Source organism: Loxodonta africana, chromosome 16, assembly GCF_030014295.1.
Source record: "Loxodonta africana isolate mLoxAfr1 chromosome 16, mLoxAfr1.hap2, whole genome shotgun sequence".
Lineage (NCBI taxonomy): Eukaryota > Metazoa > Chordata > Mammalia > Proboscidea > Elephantidae > Loxodonta > Loxodonta africana.
The window spans coordinates 31,668,643-31,686,753 of NC_087357.1; the positions used below are offsets into that span (position 1 = coordinate 31,668,643).

The window sequence follows — 18,111 nt, forward strand, 5'->3', positions numbered from 1 at the left end:
AGTCCAAGTCAGAGCCTGTTAGGTGGACACACGGAATATGTTCATTCTAAAGCCCAGGTTCAGGAAGTGAGGATCCCCACCCCATGGGTAAGACTCCACCCAGAGTGATGGGAGCAGCGCATGACATCTCTGAAGTCAGAGGTTCTGAAAGCTTTGAAGTTGTGTGAGAATCTGGGGACCTTATTAAAATGCAGTTTCTAGGGCCCACTCAGATAACCAGTTCTTCATTTTAAATCCACACTTGGGAAAAATAATTGCCAAGCACTTTACAAATGCGCACCCATTTAATCCAGTAACCCTAGAAGGTATAGAGCCACAGAAAAATTAAGCTATTTTCCAAGGCTCTGCACTTTATTAATAAGCTAGGATTTGGACCCAGGCTGTATAGCTCTAGAGCCTATATTGTTAGCCACTAAGCAGACCCTCAAAAAACCACTGGCCTACAGCAGTGGCACTCAACAGGGATCAATTTTGCCCCTCAGGACACATTTGGCAATGTTGAGACATGTTTGGTTGTCACAACCAGGGGTAGGGGTGGGGGATACTGGCAGCTAAAAGTAGAGGCCAGGGATACCGCTACTGATATCTACAACAAAGAAATACCAGCCCCAAATGTCACTAGTGCCAAAGCTGAGAAATGCTGCCTAGAGCACTGGTTCTCCATCCCCACTAACAGGAAAATCACCTACAGAGTTTTTAAATATCCCAGTGTTCAGACCATACCCCAGACATAATAAAGCAGGATCTTTGGGAGTAGAACTTACACATCAGTATTTTTTAAAGCTTCCCAGGTGATTCCAAGGTTGAGAATCTCTGGCCTAGAAGCTCCTCTTCCATGACTGTGGTGTCCAGCAGTGACACATGGGAACTGCCCTGGGGCTCCTGGCACCAGGCCTGGAAGTCATTCTGTTCCTAGGTCCCCATGCAGCTACCAATCTGCATTTTCTCAATGGTTCCTCAGTAAGTGAGGCAGCTAGCCCACCACTTAGATTTGGAAAAATGTTCTCAGGGTGTTTCTATTGAGAAGACCTGTGCCCCAACCCCCTCTCCCCACCATCCCACTACATACACACACAGCAAACCTGAGGACTAGAAACGACTGCCTTTAATCAGTTTGAAATGAACCTCTTCAGAGGTGGGGTACGGTGGGGGAACCCTGCAGCAGCAGGAGAAGGGGCTGGGCTACTTCAGGCACAGCCAAAGCAGGGCACCCTCTGAGAATCCACTGGAGGTGGGTAGGGAGAGACTTGCAGTTAGCTTCCTCTGGGTGAGTGGGAGTAGTTGAAGTATCAAAAGGGCATCCTGAGCCCACAGGGCAGCCAGGCTCAGCCAGGCAGTGGGTCAGGCCTCCATATCCCACAGCAACCCCGTGAGCACCACAGGGCAGCCCCATCCCTTCTTGGTCCTTTTCTTTCCTCCTGCCCTGGAAGGGGGGAAACATGTCCCTGAGCACATACACCCAGCCCTGCCCAAGCTGGGCTAATCAGCCAAGCAGGAACTTAGACCTCAGTGATGCTCCTGGCTCAGTCCCAGGGGCTCTCACTCTGCCATCTGTCCTCCAGGCTGCACCTGAGGCAGGCGAAGGAGCAGGGCGCCAGGCTGGCAAAAAAGGCTCCTCCCCAGGGCTGTGGGCAGTGTCCTCCCCACGTGGCCTTGGCCCACTTCTCACACTGTCTTAACGTCCAGGGTTTGGGCCTGTGACAGGTTTTGGCGCTGGACTTTGACCGTATGCAGGTATCTCCCATGCAGTGTGAACTGGGACCAGGTGAACAGCTGCAGCAGAGCACAGGTGATGGGCACCAGCACCAGCAGGTAGAAGCAGCCCTGGCGGAGCATTGGGACCTGCGCTGGGGGTGGGGCTGGGGGCTCTGGCCAGGGCTGGGCACTCCCCACAGGGGCTAGTGGGGCCTGCTGGAAGAGATCATGACCTAGGATGAGAGAGAACAGAAGGTACATGTTCAGCCCAGCTTCCCTCCAAGCCCTGGTCCTCTCCAAAGTCCAGAATGGGACATCTCAGATGTCACAGGTACATGTCTAAGCCACAACTCTTGATTTCCTCCTTTAAGTCTGCTACCCACCTTTCTTCTCAGTGAAATGGCGGGCACCTCCATCCACCCAATAACTTAGGCCAAAATCCTCAAAGTCGTCCTCGATTCTCTGATTTCCTTCATCATTCCACAACATCCAGTCCTTCTCCTCCCCTCAACTCCAAAACATCCCACACCCACCCACTTCTTTCCAGCTCCCCTGTACCACCCTGGCCCTAGCCTCCATTGCCTCTGCCACAGCCTGGTGATGTTCTCCCTGCTCTGGCTTCCATATGATCCATTCTCCACACAGCAGCCTGGGTGAGTGTTAAAATGTAAACCAGACTCTTGAAGCCATGAATGCTGGATAAACCCCTGAAACCACTGCCCTGAGATAATCTTTAAACCTTAAACCAAAAATATCCCTTGAAGTTTTCTTAAAACCAAACAATAGTTTAGCTCAACTAGTAAAAAAAAAATCTGCTTTGAACACTATGCTCTTTTAAGATCTATGTGGAATCAAATTGACAAGGGCAACTCGAAAGATTAGAAAGGAAACTTAGGGGGCAGTGAATTTATATTAAAGGTGAGGAACAACTCAGACAAGGAAGGTGAGAATGGTTACACAACTCAATGTAATCAATGTCACTAAATGGTACATGCAGAAACTTGAGTTGGTGTGTTTTGCTGTGTATATTCTAAACAACAAATAAAATTATATATATATATGTTAAAAAAAAAAATGTAACCCAGACTATGCCACTCCCTGCTTAAAACTCTCCCAACAGTGTCCTCACACCGAGGATAAAATCTAAACCCTGCTTTGATCTGCAAAGCTCTCTTCTTCATTTCTCCAGACTCATCTCCTAACCACTCCTGATATCTTGGGCCTTTACACTTGCTGTTCCCACCATCTTGGGTTCCCTGAGATCTTTTTGAGACCAACTCTTTGCCACTCAGTTCACATCTTGAGCATTACTTCCTTGGAGAGGCCTTCCCTGACCACACTCAGTCATACTGTCTCACGTCTTCCTGTCTATTCTTTATCATAGCACTTATCGCTACCTGACATCTTTTCTGTTTGGCTATTTATTACCTTCTTTTCCCCAACTAGATATATAAGCTCCATGATAGCAAAGACCTTGTCTGTCTCATTGTTATTTCCATAGCACCTAAAGCCGCACCTGGCACAGAGAAGGTATTTTATACATACTTGTTGAATGAATGAACAATTGAAAGAATGGAAGAACCCGCTACCCATGTGGAAAGGAACAGAAAAGGGGTATTAGTCCTGGGCATCCCAGGCCCAGCCTCTGTCAGGCAGTTGCCATTCTCTCTCCCTCACTGGACGTAGAGTTCAGGCTTGTCAGCTGGTACTCCAGGTAAACTGTGCCCCTGGAGCCCCGAGAGCCCCTTGCCAACCCCCGGGCCTCACCTGTATAGAAACAGAGCAGCCAGGTGCCTAGCAGTGGGGCAAAGGTCTGGCCTGGTTTGGTCACCAGGGCAACCATGCCAAAGAGGAGTGCCGAGGCTGCCTGCTTGCGTTGGTTCAGCACCAGGTCCTCGTCTACCAGGTCAGTGACCACCAAGGTCAGCAGCTTACAGGTGCCCTCAGTGAAGACACGGTTACTGCCGGTGGAGAGAAGAGGGGGCAAGAGTGAGGGGGTGGGACAGATGTGTAGGGGTGAGAGAGGGCAGGGCATACCTGGCAATGAAGAGGCAGAGCAGGCTGGGGCAGTCAGGGCCAGCCAACAGCATGAGTAGGCTAAGGCCCAACTTGAGCAGGAAGAGACCCCGTACCACAGCGTAGACACCCCAGCGCCGGCACAGGGGCAGGAAGTAGAGGTTGTTGAGATGGGGAGCGACGTAGGAGATGCCTGGGTAGAAAGGGCCCAGCCTTGTCAGGTGGCACTGCCACAGCTTATCAATATTTTAACAATCAGAATCACGGTTTGCACATACTGGACACTAAGGATGTGCCAGGGTCTGTGCTAAGAGCTTACCAAGCATTCTTTTATTTAATCCTCACAATTCTTTAATGTAAGTACTCTATCATCCCTACTTTACTCATGAGACCTAGAGGCCCAAAAAGATGAAATACCATGCCCAAGGCCACAGAGGGAAAAACAGTTCAGATGCACCCAGGCCTAATAGATAGCTCTTGCTGTTAACCAGTACTGCACCTCATCACCTCTGGGTGGCACCATCACCAAAGGCCAACACCCCCACCCCTACCACCGCTGCAGTGGGCCCCCACCCCTTCCTCTGGAAAACAGAGCTGGGGGCTGGAGGTGCAACCCCCACAGCAGTCATCCCCCCCCCGACACCTAGGGCCCCCACTGGTAAGGTGGCCATGCCTGCAGCTGGGCTAGGGGCTCTGGGGTACAAGCCTCTGTCCTTCCATTCCATCCAAGACACCCACTCACCCAACAGGAAGGAGCCCATGGATAGGGAGATGTGGTCAGACAACAGGTGCTCCAGGAAGAGGGGGAAGAAGTTGCTGTTGAAGTGGCAGTGAAAGACCTGCAACCCAATAAGGGCAGTGAGGAGGGTGCTGGGGGGCTGGCGGGGGGAGCCCGGAACCAGCACCAAAAGCCAAAAGGGAAGCATGCATCCCTTGGTCCTCAGAGCAGCAAGAGGGAGAACAGATCCTTAGCGCCACGTCCCTAAACATGGAACATGCCAGAACAAAACTTAAAACCCCTGCTTTTTCATCTACTTTTGCTAAAAGCTAGCAGGAATTAAAAAATAGTAATTAAATTAAGGTTTTTCTTTTTAATTAAAAATACCTTAATAAAATAATTTAGTGACAACAATCTATTTCTAAATTTGCATATCTTAAATATCCCATGTGTTTTAGGTGTGGCACTTAGGTTTTTAGAAAGATAGAGTCCCCAGACAAGGCATCACTCTCATATCCTTACTATATAAGTGAGGAAGGCTGCCCAGACAGCCAGAGACCTGCCTCAGACCACACAGGCAGTTAGGAGCTCAGATGGTGCTAGAATCCAGGTCTCCCAATTGCTCCCTCCCCCCCGCCCCACCCCACCGTGTTTCTGTCATTGAATGACTTGGTAGTCCTCACGCGAGACCCAGAATTGATTGCCCAGCTCTGGGCAGTTGCCATTCTCTCTCCCTCACTGGACCTAGAATTCAGGCTTGTCAGCTGGTGCCACAGGAACCTGCCCCCTTGAGTTAGGCATACCCCAGCTGTCCTGGGGTCTGCTCCCCATACCTGTACCAGGTCCATGCCCACGAACCACAGGAAGTTCCGGTGGTGTGCCAGCTGACGGAGGTATTGGCCCAAGGTGATGCTGCCTGCTTCCTTGCCGCCCACAAGCAGTTCCTCTCCACACAGGCTATAGGGCAGAGGGGAGTTGAGAGCTGCCTGGGGCTGAGCCAGAGCCATTCTCCCACTCTCGGACAGCCACCATCAGCCAGGGGACCCAGCGAAGAAGTCAGACTCAGAAGAGTGCTGGCAAGAACCTGCAGAGCCTGGGCTGGTCACTCACCCGCCATCCACAGCCAGGGCTGGACAACCTGGCTCCCTGCCAGCCGCCTCAACTCGCCTCCTCAGCAGCCGCGTGGCCCCCACAAAGCCCAGCCCAGAGCCAGCGGCCAGTGCCACACAGAAGGCACGGAAGGAGGAGAAGTCCTCCTTGTTCCAGAAGGCGTAGGAGGCAAAGACAGAGAGGGAGCCAGCGGCACTGAAGAGAGAGCAGTAGAAGTTGAGGTGGGTGCGGTCGTGAGCTGAAAGGGCCAGGTCAGCCAACAAGGCATGATGGTGCAGGTCCACAAGCGTCAGGAAGCCATCATAGAGGCACAGGCACAGCAAGAACTGCAGGCCAGCTGGGGCCCAGGGCACCCAGAATGCCAGGAATGACAGTGCCAGCAGCGGCCCATGCCAGCCCAGTGCCTGCACCCGTGTCAGCACCACAGCCCTAGAGGAAAGCCCAGTGCCTGACCTGCCAGGGAGAGGAGGGTTATCGGGAGGTGCCCCTCAGCCTTGGCAGGCCCCAGTTCCCCCTTCCATGTCTCAGAGGAGTGATGGCAGCCCAGATGTGGCACTCACATCAGGGTGGCCCCACTGCAAACCGAGACACTAGCCTCCAATCTAGGAAGCACAATTCCCAGTGGGTACACCCCCTCCTCTGCCCCAATCTCCTCCCCTACAGCCTGCCAGTGCTAATGGTCAAAGGGTGGTAGGATACCCACTTCTCAGGGCTCGAGCAGTGATGGGACTGAAGCAGGGATGAGGTTAATGGGATCTGACAGAAGCAGCAGAGGGTGGTTGGGGACAGACATTTCAGTCCTGAGGGGCCCGACAAGCCAAGCTGGAGTAAATCTCTCCCCCCAGGTAACCAAGGCAAGGGTTAGTCAAGGCCATTTCTACAACCTGGATAGAGCCTGCCCTGAGCCCCAGGAGGGCAGGGGGCATCCACAGCTGAAAACAGTACCCCTTTCGCCCCCACCCCCAAACATGGGCAGGGGTCCTCCAGCCCAGGGGAGGGGGTTGGATGGGACAGGACTGATAAGCCATCCCCAAGCACAAACCAGGGCTGGGAGCTGAGGAATTGGCGATCACTGAGCCAGCCGAAGAGTGGGTCGTTGAGGCTGTTCCAGAGGAGAAACACCGTCTGCAGGCCGAGGGGAGGTAGCAAGTGAGCTCCAGGCAGCCTCCTCCCCAGCCTGCTCACCACCCCTCAAAGATGACCCCCACTTTCCTGTCTGAAAACCTTTTCTCATGTCAGTCCCTCTGCTAAAACCCACTCTACCAGCCACTGCTCCCATTGAACCCAGCCAGGGCCCAGCTGATAAAATAGTAATAGAGTATATTTTACATCATATGCAGTGCTGGGTTCAAAGCTGGTCTAATCCTTACTGAGGAGAAGTCACCCAGGCCTCCACCTCCATCTTTCTTGCTGAGTCTCATGGACAACCTGGCCTGCCCTCTGCCCCCACCTGGGCAGGACTCAGCACCTGCGATTTGCCCAGCAGCCGGTGCATCCTCTAGGCTCTTGCCCAGGCTGCCCACCCAGTGCTGGCCCTACCTCTCCGACCCAGAAGGCTGCTTTGTTGATCTTGTACACTGACACAAAGGTGTCCACATAGTAGAGCAGGAACACATTGTGCAGGACGGAGATGAAGAGGGCTAGGGAGCCGTAGACCACAGCTGTAGGCAGGCGCAACAACCAGGCCTGGGGCCGGGCCAGCCCCATGGCCACCAGCCCCAGCCTCAGCCCCAGAAGCAGTGATGAACGCTCATGGCCAAGGGCAGTCTCGCCATCCCCATCCCTGGGGAAGAAGGAGCCAGTTAGGAACAGGGATCAGAGCCAGTTCTGTTCCTTACCCTTGAGTCATTGAAGAACTGCCTTCCACTGAGAGTGTCTGCACAGAAAACGAAGTTGGAAAATCATCAGTGAAGTACTGCTGAAACAATGCTGAGCTAGATACCTGTACTCTGGGAGTAACCCAGAAAAACTGATAAAGCCCATGGAAAGAGAAGGCAGGAACCCAGCAACTGTTGAGCCAGGCCAGGAGCCAAGGGCTGGATGTTCATTATCTTATTCCATCCGTACTATAGGACTTAACATTCTGGATATGACAGCCCTGGGATTGAGCACACAATGTCCTTACAGCATAACATTGGCAAGCTACTTCATCCAGCTTCAGTTTCCTCTTCTGCACATGGCAAAAGGGGGTGATTATGGCTACTCTGCAGACAAACCATAAGGATTAAATGAGTAACTCACAGTAAATATTCAGTAAATGGATGTGGGTAGTGTCACTATTATCTTTACAAAAATCCTACAAAGTCTGTAGCACTACTATGACTCCATATGAGAACCCCAAGCTCAGAGATGTTAGGTGACTTCCCCAATGTCCTATAGCCAAAAAAAAAAAAAAAGTATTAGATTTGAGCCCAGGCCTGTGTGGCTCCAAAGCCTGTTCTGCCACTGGACCTGTCAAATAGGGAGGGTCCTATCTCCGTTGGGGAGAATGGGGAAATTGAGTAGGATGTCAGCTTCCTGATCTGGCAAAATGTGATGAGTCCACAACTGCTCGTGCTCTGATTCCCACATTCCACCTTAAGGAACTAACTCCCAAAGAAATGTGTAGAGATGTCCATGACAGCAACATTTATAAACAGCAAAAAGCTGGACATGGCCCAAGAGCACAACAAAGGGACCGGCTCAGCAAGCTCAACACTCTCCAGGGTGGCTGAGCAAGGGCCTGAACATGGGCAACAACAACGCACGGAGTGAGAAACATGAGGACATGCTACATGAAGAGAAGAGAACAAAGGACAGTGTGGGTGGCTGGCTCCTAACCAGGTGACTTGTGCACAAAGACCTGCAGGCTAGACTGACCACAGGTGGGGAAGGAAATACAAGTCAGACTATTAGAACAGCACCTCTCAAACTGTAATGTACTTACAGGCCACCTGGGGACATCGTTTAAATGCAGGTTCTGACTCAATCAGTCAGGGGATTTCTAACAGACTCCCAGGTGATGGTCCATGAACACACTTTAAGCAGTGGGGCATTAAGTCTATCTGTCTTTTTTTTAAGCTCGAAGCTGTTGTTCTTTTTTCAGAAAAATAATTCCCATGTGTGCTTGTCTGACCCCCCAGAGGGAAGCTGTGGGGGCTTCCTTCCCTCAACTACCCTGCGGTGGGTTGAAATGAGCCCCCCCAAAAGGTATGTATAAGTTCTAAGCCCAGTACCTGCAAATGTGACTTTATTTGGAAATCGGGTCTTTGAAGATATAACCAAGTTAAGACGAGGTCATGCTGGATTAGGCTGGGCCCTAATCCAATGACCAGTATCCTTAAAAGAAGAGGAAATTTTGGACACAGAGACTAACACATGCAAAGGGAAAACAGCCACGTGAAGAAGGCAGCAGAAATTAAGGTATTACGGCTACAAGCCAAGGTATGCCAAGGACTGCTGGCAACAACCAGAAGCTAGGAAGAGGCAAGGGAAGATTCTTCCCTAGAACCTTCAGAGGGAGCATGGCCCTGCAAAAACCTTGAGTTCAGATGTCTAGCCTCCAGAATTGTGAAAGAACAGACTGCTGTCATTTTTAAGCCAACCATTTTGTGGTACTTTGTACTTGTGGGCACCCCTAGAAGACTAATATGTACCATTGGGGCTGATCTTCAGAGATCCCTAGGGCTCCTATCCCAAGCCTGCCCCCAGGCTCATCCAAATTCACACTTATGAGCACACACAGAGCCAAAACTTGTTTCCTACCAGGGTTACACCTTGGAAAGCCACCCTCGGCCCCAGTCCAACAGCAGTGGCTGCAGCTCCATAGCACCTGTCCTCGTCCCATGACCCACCATAGCTCCCGATGCTCTGCAAGCCAAGGCCTCACCACTCTCCTCTCCCAGCCTCCAAGGGCCTCTGCAGAATCTGGCCACACCCAGTCTGTCCAGCCCGGCCTCCCCAGATCTTCAAGCCACCCTCTTCCCTGGCCAGACCTTTATTCTTGCTGGTTCCTCCCACCAGAAGCACTCTCCCATCTCCTTGTCTCGATCTCTCCCACTTTTCAGGAGCCACCACTGTGTCCAGGAAACCTTCTGCGAATCCTCAGACCTTCACTGATTCCTCCTGCCCCTATACACCATTTGCTCTGTCTGTACGGCTGACACTCCTGGTTCTTGCCACCCCAAACTGACTGTGGGATTTTCAAAGCAGGGCTTATGGCTTCATCTTCTACCTCTGTCACAGACAAAATGGGCTGCACTTGACCACTTTTGCTGTGGGAGTATAAAAAATAGCGTGGTGGCAGCATCAGCCCTCCAGGGGGTAGGAATCATCAGCATCAACAGCCCAAAGTTAATTGCTATGATGTGGAGGTCAGACATACCTCTACCCTCCAACCTTTTTACCAATTCTGACATCAGCCATCCGGCACTCTCTATTTCTCTGTTAGGTTTGATCATTTGTTGCAATGGCCACACAGAACTCACAGACAATGGTCACATTTATATGTTTTATTAGGGAAGTAATAGGTTACAATTCAGGATACAGTTCTTCAGAACTTCAGCACAGCTTCTCGGCCGTGCCCACAGGCAGGCCTTGCCCTGGCCATAGGCCCCTCAAATGGGCCTCGCCTCTGTCCTGCTCAGGGAAGTGTTACAAAGCTCTTTAGCTTCACCAATAAGTGCCCAGAGGCACCCTACTCCACCAGGAAGGCTTCTGCCTGAAGGCCCAAAAGCATTCAGCTCTCTTGCTCCATGGGCCAGGAAGCCCACCATGCCATCTCCTGCCAGTCTCCTGGTTCTGCTGCCTTTGCTGCCAGTGTTTCTCTGCTGCTGCTTCTTGCTGTCTCAGGGTTACAGCTCTGACTCCTGCGTCTAGGAGGTTCTCAGCACAGGGATCCCAGGTCCAAAGGGCACACTTCACTCCTAGCTCTTCTTTCTTGGTGGTAGTGAGGTTCCCCCCTTTCTACTTCTGGGATGCCTCATTTTAAGCCTAGTGGGATGGCAAAACTGACCAATTTTCTCGTTAGGGTTCCATGTACCTTATTTGCATGGCCCCACGCCAAGGGTACCATGCACCTTATCTGCATTATTAGCAAGCTATCCAATCCCCTTGATTGGCCACAAGCACCTCGTTTGCATAGCCCCATCCAGACATTTAGTGGGAGTTATTAGACCACTGTGAGAAAGGCCATATTAAAGCCATCCATCACATTGCAGAGTGACTGACTGGCAGAGAAAGAGGCTCTGAGGGGAGGGATAAAGAGGGACTCTCACTAGTGTCTCTGTGGTAATTCATTCAAGAGATTCATATGCACCCACCCTGTGCCAACCTTGTGCCAGTCTATGCCTACGGGGTGGCAGAAGGCAAGGAGAAGCTGGCCAAAACCACCTGAAACCAACCCACTGAGTCTGTGAGAATCCCCCCAGGCAAGAGGATGGCCAGATTGCCTCTCTCTGGAGCCCTTGAATTCCTGAAGGAACGTTCAGTAGGAAATGTTTTTCTTCTTTTCTTTCCCCCAGAGCTTTACTGAGGTATAATTGCCATACAATAAACCGCACATATTGAAAGTGAACAGTCCAGTAAGTTTTAATATATTTATGCATCTGTGAAACAATCACAATTGAGATAATGAACATATCAATCACCCTAAAAGCTTCCTTGGCCCTGTTTTTCTAAGCACTGCAGTGGGAAGAAGATACAACTGGAGGTCTCAGAAGTCCTGACTTTACCATTTACTAGCTATATGACCTGAGGTAATTAACCTTTCTGTGCCTCAGTTTCTTAGTTTATGAGGCTGATAACCCTAACTACTTCATAAGGTTGTTGTTAGCAGTCAATGAGAAAATACTCTAAAGCACTTAGTCCAGTAAGGGTGATAAGCACTCAGTAAACCTTAGCAATCATTATTATTGAACTTCTCATGACTTCCATAAAATGGAGAGGGCCTCAATACCCACCACACAGTGATGAAGTGGGGATTAAATGAGGTAACATCTAAAGATGCTCTGGGGCTGTCAGACACAACCCACACCTCCATTACTGTTCTTAACCCAGGTCATTTTCTCTAGTTCTGCCAGGTCCTTTCAGAACTCCCCCTGCCTCAACTCCAAAGCCTCCCTGACTGGTACCTAGACACCCAGTGGCCTGCCCTGGGAGTTGGAGAAGGCAAACCCTGGACAAAAGGTCCCCAGTCACCATCACTTGGCTCCCTGCACGGGGGCAAAGGTAGAAGAAAACCTCAAAGGATGATGAGATGGAAAGGGTATGACTTTTGCCATTAGAAGGGCCTGGGTTCAAATCCCAACTGCACTTTCTACTACGAGTATATAACCTTAGGCAAGTCACTTAAGCTGCCTTACCCTTGGTTTTCTCACCTGTGAAATGGGGATTAAAAAATGCCTATCTTTATAGGGGTGCAGGGAGAACTGCTGTCTAGGAAGCCCAGAGCAGTGCCAGGCACATGGAAGAGGCTCAGAAATTGGCTTTTTCTTGGGATCACCTATAACATATCGGGGTAGGAGCAAGGGAATATCCTGCAGCCAGGCCCATCCCCCTGGTAAGGGACTTTGAGAAAAGAGAAGGGGCAGAACAGGGGTATGCAAGGTGTAGGTACCATCTGCAATGTTTGGAAAACACCAGAGACAAACTCCTACCACAAATGTGAGCTTGAGGCAATGGAGCCTGTCCAGGTGAACCGCCACCTTAAAGAAGGAGCTGGGGGTGGGGGTACAAGGTCACTCTAGCAGTTTCTCTTCCACATTTCTCCCCTCCACCAGGAAACAGCCTTTCCCACCCCAATCCACCCCAGCAGAGAACAACAGCTCTGCCTCTCTGAGGGAAGACAGCTGCAGCCCAGTTGCATAACCTGGTGAGCTATCCTGTAACCTGCAACCAACCCCACCCACCCCTTGACAGTTTGTGGGAGAGCCTACATGCTGGCCCTCACAGCTTATGCACACCCCCTCCTTCACCCCACCTCCTCTGGTATGGTCCCAGCTGTGTGGCCTTCAGCCAGTCACTCCCCTTCTCTGGGCCTCAGTCTCCTCATCTGCAAAGTGGGGATGACAACGCCAACCTTAGTGTTGCTATAGGGCTGAAATGCAAAATGTATAAAAAGCACCCAGCACAGTGCCTGGCACATAGAAGACCCTCCATTAACAGTAGCTAGTATTAATCTCATGCCTCTGAAGCTTGGTTTCGTTATCTTTATTTCAGTCAATGTCCTCCGTCTGCCAAATCTATGATTGAAATTTTCTTTTCAGAACTCAAAATCAATGCCTCTCACTCCTGAGATATCTTAGCCCCTCTCATCTGCCAGTCCTCAAAAATTTTTAAATGCCATCTCCACATCTTTGTCCATGCCGTACCTGGCATCAAACACTTCCCTTATCCCTCCTCCAGACCACAAGCTCCTTAAAGGCAGGCCTGCCCTATGTCTGTCTCCTCCCCAACCAGGCTCATCACCATACAGTGATAGACAAGGGGATTGGATTCCCCCTAAAAGGCCAAGATGGGCATCCGTCTGTATGAAAAGCAGCTGTGGCCACAGGTAAATCATCATCCCCAGATCCCATGCACCTCTAGCTCTGTGCTCTACTTGGCTGTGGTGGTCAGAGGGAAAGAGGCAGGTAACCAGAGCCCCCTCCAGGACTCTTCTTGGGGAGCTTTGATGTGTTTCACTGAGTAAAACATGTAAAGACAAGGGAACAGGTGTACCAAAAAACAAATCCAACTCATAGATTCCAACTCATAGCAGCCCTATATGACAGAGGAGAATTGCCACATAGGATTCCCAAAGCTACACATCTTTACGGAAGCAGGCTGCCACATTTTCCTCCCCCAGAGTGGCTGGTGGGTTCGAAGCACCAGCCTTTGGTTAGCAGCCTAGCGCTTTAATCACTGCACCACCGGAGCTCCCTACAACAGGTGTATAAAGAGGAATATTGATAATAACAAAAAGTACCACTTATTAAGCTTTTAGCATGTGCCCAGCACTGAGGGCAGTGGATGGGGAGGGCCCCTGAGGGTGGGGAAGTGACAGAATCAGATCTGTGTTTGGAATGGTCATAGTGTGAAAACTCTCCCTGCTTCATCCCTCAAAAACCAAACCAAACCTACTACCATGGATACCAACCCTAAAGGACAAAGTAGAACTGCCCCATAGAATTTCCAGGGAGCACCCGGTGAATTCGAACTACTGACCTCTTGGTTAGCAGCCACAGCACTTAACCACTACGCCTCCAGGGTTTCCTTCATCCCCTCAGGTCCTGAGAAATAAAGGAATTGGAAAGGGATGAAAATAACATCTTCCTGAGTTCTGAACCAACCTGTGGTGGATGTGGGGCTGTGGGAAGATTGATGGGTTTGATGAAGGAAACAAAGAATGCCAGACTGACCCGGGAGTGAGGGGCATAGGAAGGAGAGTGGATGTTTGGCTCCGGATTCCCTTCAGAAGAAGCAAAGACTACAGAAGCTGTTGATCTAGGAAGTAATATTGGAGTCATTATTCCCTATCCTTGAGCATAGAGAATGTGACCCAGCTGGAGCTGGGCTCACACTCACAAGGACACATTAACTGTGCCCTGAGATAAAGACGGTAGAATAATCTTGGAAAATATCTTTTAGAGAACTTTTCATATAGCCAGAACACAAAAGACTTTCCACTCTTATCTTTTTCTATAATAGAAATTTGTTGGACCAATGAAGACCCTCCCGACTGTAGGTTACTGAAACCTGTACCAATGATCGTTAAGAAAGACAATTCAAAATGTAGGGTCACAGTTTCTACCCAATCTGTGAAAAGGTGAAGCTTTCAATGGTTTTGCCCATTTGTAATGTTAATATTTACTGATGAATCTATAACTTTCCTTGGACTTGGGCAGACATGGCTGTGAAATGTGCTCGTCCATTTTCCCATTCTTGCCTATTCTGTAATATTCTCTGGACTTGGACAGACATGTCTGTGGCAGCATGCTTGTCGGTTTTCCCATTTTTGTTTATTGCGTAATATTCTCTGGACTCGGGCAGCCATGGCTGTGGCAGCATGCTTGCCCATTTTCCCATTCTTGCTTACTCTGTAATATTTCCTTGGATTCAGGCAGACATTAGCTCTGGCATCATGCTTGTCTGCTTATGTATGCCCAATAAAACTTCCTTTTTGCTTTACTAAACTTTGTAATGTTTTTCCCCTACAACACCGTTAGTGCAAAGGGAAAAAATGGCTAATAAGCATGTGATTTGGGGTTGGGAGCCCTCAGTCAGGTCTGAACATTATCACTAACTACATACGTGAATTCATTACAACACCTGAAAACAATTCCATTGCCTGCCTATCCACAGGGGTATCAAATGAACGAATGAAAGTGAAAAAGTACAGTACCCTATGCAAACTTTAGGCGTGTCCTTTTCTCAAGTAGCTGACCTCTGAATTGTTTGCGGTGTTTCCTTTTTCACACTCCAGAGCTGTTTCCTGACCAGCCTCCCCATGGCAGGGTCGAGCCTTTACACGGGCTGCTGGGGGGTGGGCCTCACCCTCTATCCCCAAATACTAGTGGACCCATTCTGCTCCTCAGGCTGGAAATGAACTTTCACCCTATGAGGGAGTGCACTTTCTCTCCCTTCCCCTCCCCCACACTTCACTACGAAAACGGTGGAAAGGTCAGCAGCTCTACTTCAGAATCACGCGCCCCTCCCAAATCACTGAGGAGTTTCGATCAGTCCAGAAGCTCTACTCAATAGCTGGCACTGAAACAAGTGTAGTGGTTCCCCATCCTGGTTGCACATTAAAATCACCTGTAGAGCTGTTCAATAATACCGAAGTCCTGGCCCCACCGCAGACAAATTAAACCGAAATCTCTCGGGGTAGGGTCCAACATCCACTTTTTTTTTTTTTTTCCCGAAGCTCCCCAAGTGGTTCTACTATGCCACGGGGGCCAAGACCCATTATGTTAATGCTTGGGTCCCGGCCTTACCCACTGCATCCACGACCCCCGACCCCCAGGAACCTCTTTCGGCAAGGATTCCACCCTCGCCCCTTAAGCCCAAGCTTCTCTCAGTCTGATCCAAGGGCTCTTCCAACCCACAACCTGATCACCTCGGGAACCCCCGGAGACATCCCCCAGGACTCCCGGAGCTGAGCGCACTCCCGTCCCCTGGGGCCTATCGTTTGGGTCTGACTGACCCCCAGTCCTGCACGCTCCAGCCTCCCGAGTCCCAGCCTCAAGCCAGCTCTCACCGCAGTCATCGCAGGCGTAGTGGAATCCAGCTGCTGCCGGGAGCCAGGTGCGAGCCAGTACGCCTGCGCGAAGCCCGTAGCCTCTTCCCCAGCCTCTCCCTCAGTCCCCGCTCAGCGAATGGCTTTCCGCAGCTTCCAGGACTGCAGCTCGGGCAGGTGACCGCGCCTGAACCGGCCGCCGCCATCTTTGTCATGGGCGCCTGCCCTTAGGGTCCAAAAGAGAAAGTAAACACTAGCGTGAAGGAGACAGTCTGCCTGAATTCCCGATCGGCTCGCACTCTTTATTCACCTCCAGGAAGGCTTAATGTCATTTCCGTTCAAATTAACCGTCTTTCAGAGAATGAAGACAGCTCAACACTTGCCTCAAGCCTTGTGGTATGATTGGGTGCACAGCTGACGCAGATATGGAGGTGGTAGCACCATGATCTGGGAGTCTCTAATGCTGGATTGTGAGCCCCTCAAGGGTGGGCAGCAGGGCTCAGAGCACAGCAACCAGGGTTGGGGGAGTAAGGGGTCACAGGAGCCAGACTTGAAAGAGCAACCACGCAGCCCAGCCTCTTCATATGAGTAATAACCAGTTGCTGAGGAGTCCTTACTCGTAGGGACCCTATAGGACAGAGTAGAACTGCCCCATAGGGTCTCCAGACTGCCTTATCTTTCTCCTGTGGAACCGCTGGTGGTTCGAACTACCAACCTTTCAGTTAGCAACCCAGCACTTAACCACTGCACTACTAGGGCTCCTTATATTTATATAAGGAATATGGAGCTCTTACTGTGTGCCCTGTACTGTTGTTAATAAGCACTCTAAGGGCATTTTCTTGTTGACTTCTCACATCATCCCTGGGAGCTAGGTGCTATTATCTCCACTTTACAGAAGAGGAAACAGGTTCAGAGAGATTCAATGACTTTCACACAGCAAGAGGTCCAGTCAAGCTGGAACCCAGGTCTTCTGACTCCAAGAAGAGGGGTCTTTCCTCTTCCATGTCTGCCACACTTATTTCTGCCCTGACCATCAAAGTCAAGTTTTGTTTTGCCTCGCCTGCTCTGTGAAGGATGCTCCAGGTTTTTCCCCCAACCGGCTTGTAAATCCGCCACCCTGGATAGGTTTTCTAGGTACACACTCCAAACCTGCTTAGTTTCCCTGCCTGGGCATAAAGGGCAAGGAACATGGCCTTTGTATTCTGGGGGATCTGGGACTCAATCCTCTAGTTCTACCACTTCTTTACTAAGCTTGTTGTGGTTCTGTTTCTATGCTCCACAGGCCTTAACTAAGAAACAAGGGTGTAAGAATTTTGTGAACTGTTGACCTTTATTCCTTTGTTGATTGTTGTCATCAAGCTCTCTGCAACTTCCCTACCCCACAACCCTCGCTGTACCTGGCAAACGACTCCATTGACCCACAGCAAATGGTCCAACAGAGGAGCCTCAGTGTTCAGAGGCTAGATCCTGTTAAACCTGTTCTTGGGAGTCCCCAGGTACCCCGTGAACCTTGCCACCAACATCCAACTCCCCACCAGCCTGACTCCCTCCTTCTCTCCAACCCCTTCTCCTCAGGCTCTCTTTTCCCCACTCCCAAACCACGCACACATACACCTTCTCTCTTTTAAACTTGAAGCAATTGCTGAAATCCCTCCTGCTCCAGGAAGCCCTCACAACTAGAAGGAAGGTGTTATGGATTGAATTGTGTCCCCCCAAAATATGTGTTGTAAATCCTAACCTCTATGCCTGTGGTTATAATCCCATTTGGGAATGGGTTGTCTTTGTTATGTTAATGAGCAGGATTAGTATAGGGTGTGTCTTGAGTCAGTTTCTTACAAGATATGAAAGGAGCAGATTGAGCAAGCAGAGATGGGGGAAGATAGATTCCAAGCCACATGGAGCTCTCTAAGGAACCAGGAAGCAAAACCCAGAGACAAGGACCTTTCCCCAGAGCCGAGAGAGAAAAACTTTCTCTAGAACCAGCACCCTGAATTCGGACTTCTAGCCTCCTAAACTGTGAGAAATAAATTTCCTTTTGTTAAAGCCATCCACTTGTGGTATTTCTGCTATAGCAGTACTAGATAACTAAGAAGTTGACCATTTTTCCCCCCTCCTTACCCCTTACACCCATTTGTGCTTTCCTGACTATAACCATAAAAATAGAGGGCAGAAAACCCAGCGTTCAGCTTGGAGTCTGGCACACTAGGCACTTCATAAAAGTGTCTGCCTGCCTTTCCCTCTCTGACCAGCGTGTGCCTTTATTTCAAAACAAACCTTGAGTCTTTACTGAGCCTTCCCTAGATGTCCAGTAGGGTGTGTGGGGATGAGGGAAGGCTATCAAGCGACAAGACTGGATGTGACTCAACAGGAAAGACTT

The 18,111-nt window shown here is 50.3% G+C and overlaps 1 protein-coding gene across 2 annotated transcripts; it reads right to left on the minus strand.

Moving 5' to 3' along the window:
• Positions 1–261: 261 nt before the first annotated feature.
• MFSD13A (major facilitator superfamily domain containing 13A) lies at positions 262–16,162 on the minus strand. 2 transcript variants are annotated; one of them, XM_003408965.4, is made up of 10 exons: positions 15,756–16,162; positions 13,724–13,788; positions 7,079–7,322; positions 6,582–6,664; positions 5,540–5,992; positions 5,263–5,386; positions 4,454–4,550; positions 3,733–3,904; positions 3,463–3,656; positions 262–1,928 (listed from the first exon to the last, which is right to left on the minus strand). In XM_003408965.4, the coding sequence occupies exons 3-10, from the start codon at positions 7,244–7,246 to the stop codon at positions 1,666–1,668; spliced, it is 1,554 nt and encodes a 517-aa protein (XP_003409013.1). In that variant the 5' UTR covers positions 7,247–7,322; positions 13,724–13,788; positions 15,756–16,162; the 3' UTR covers positions 262–1,665. The 2 variants fall into 2 exon arrangements, with proteins under 2 accessions (XP_003409013.1, XP_064125448.1); XM_064269378.1 differs by having other exon boundaries at positions 15,702–16,162.
• Between the last annotated feature and the right edge of the window lie 1,949 nt (positions 16,163–18,111).

Coding starts and splice junctions, on each gene's coding strand:
- MFSD13A (XM_003408965.4), bottom strand. CDS start 7,246: ATGGGGCTGGCCCGGCCCCAGGCCTGGTTGTTGCGCCTGCCTACAGCT. Junction 4,551..5,262: donor TGGGCATGGACCTGGTACAG/GTATGGGGAGCA, acceptor ATTGGGTTGCAG/GTCTTTCACTGCCACTTCAA. Junction 3,905..4,453: donor CATGGGCTCCTTCCTGTTGG/GTGAGTGGGTGT, acceptor CTTTCTACCCAG/GCATCTCCTACGTCGCTCCC.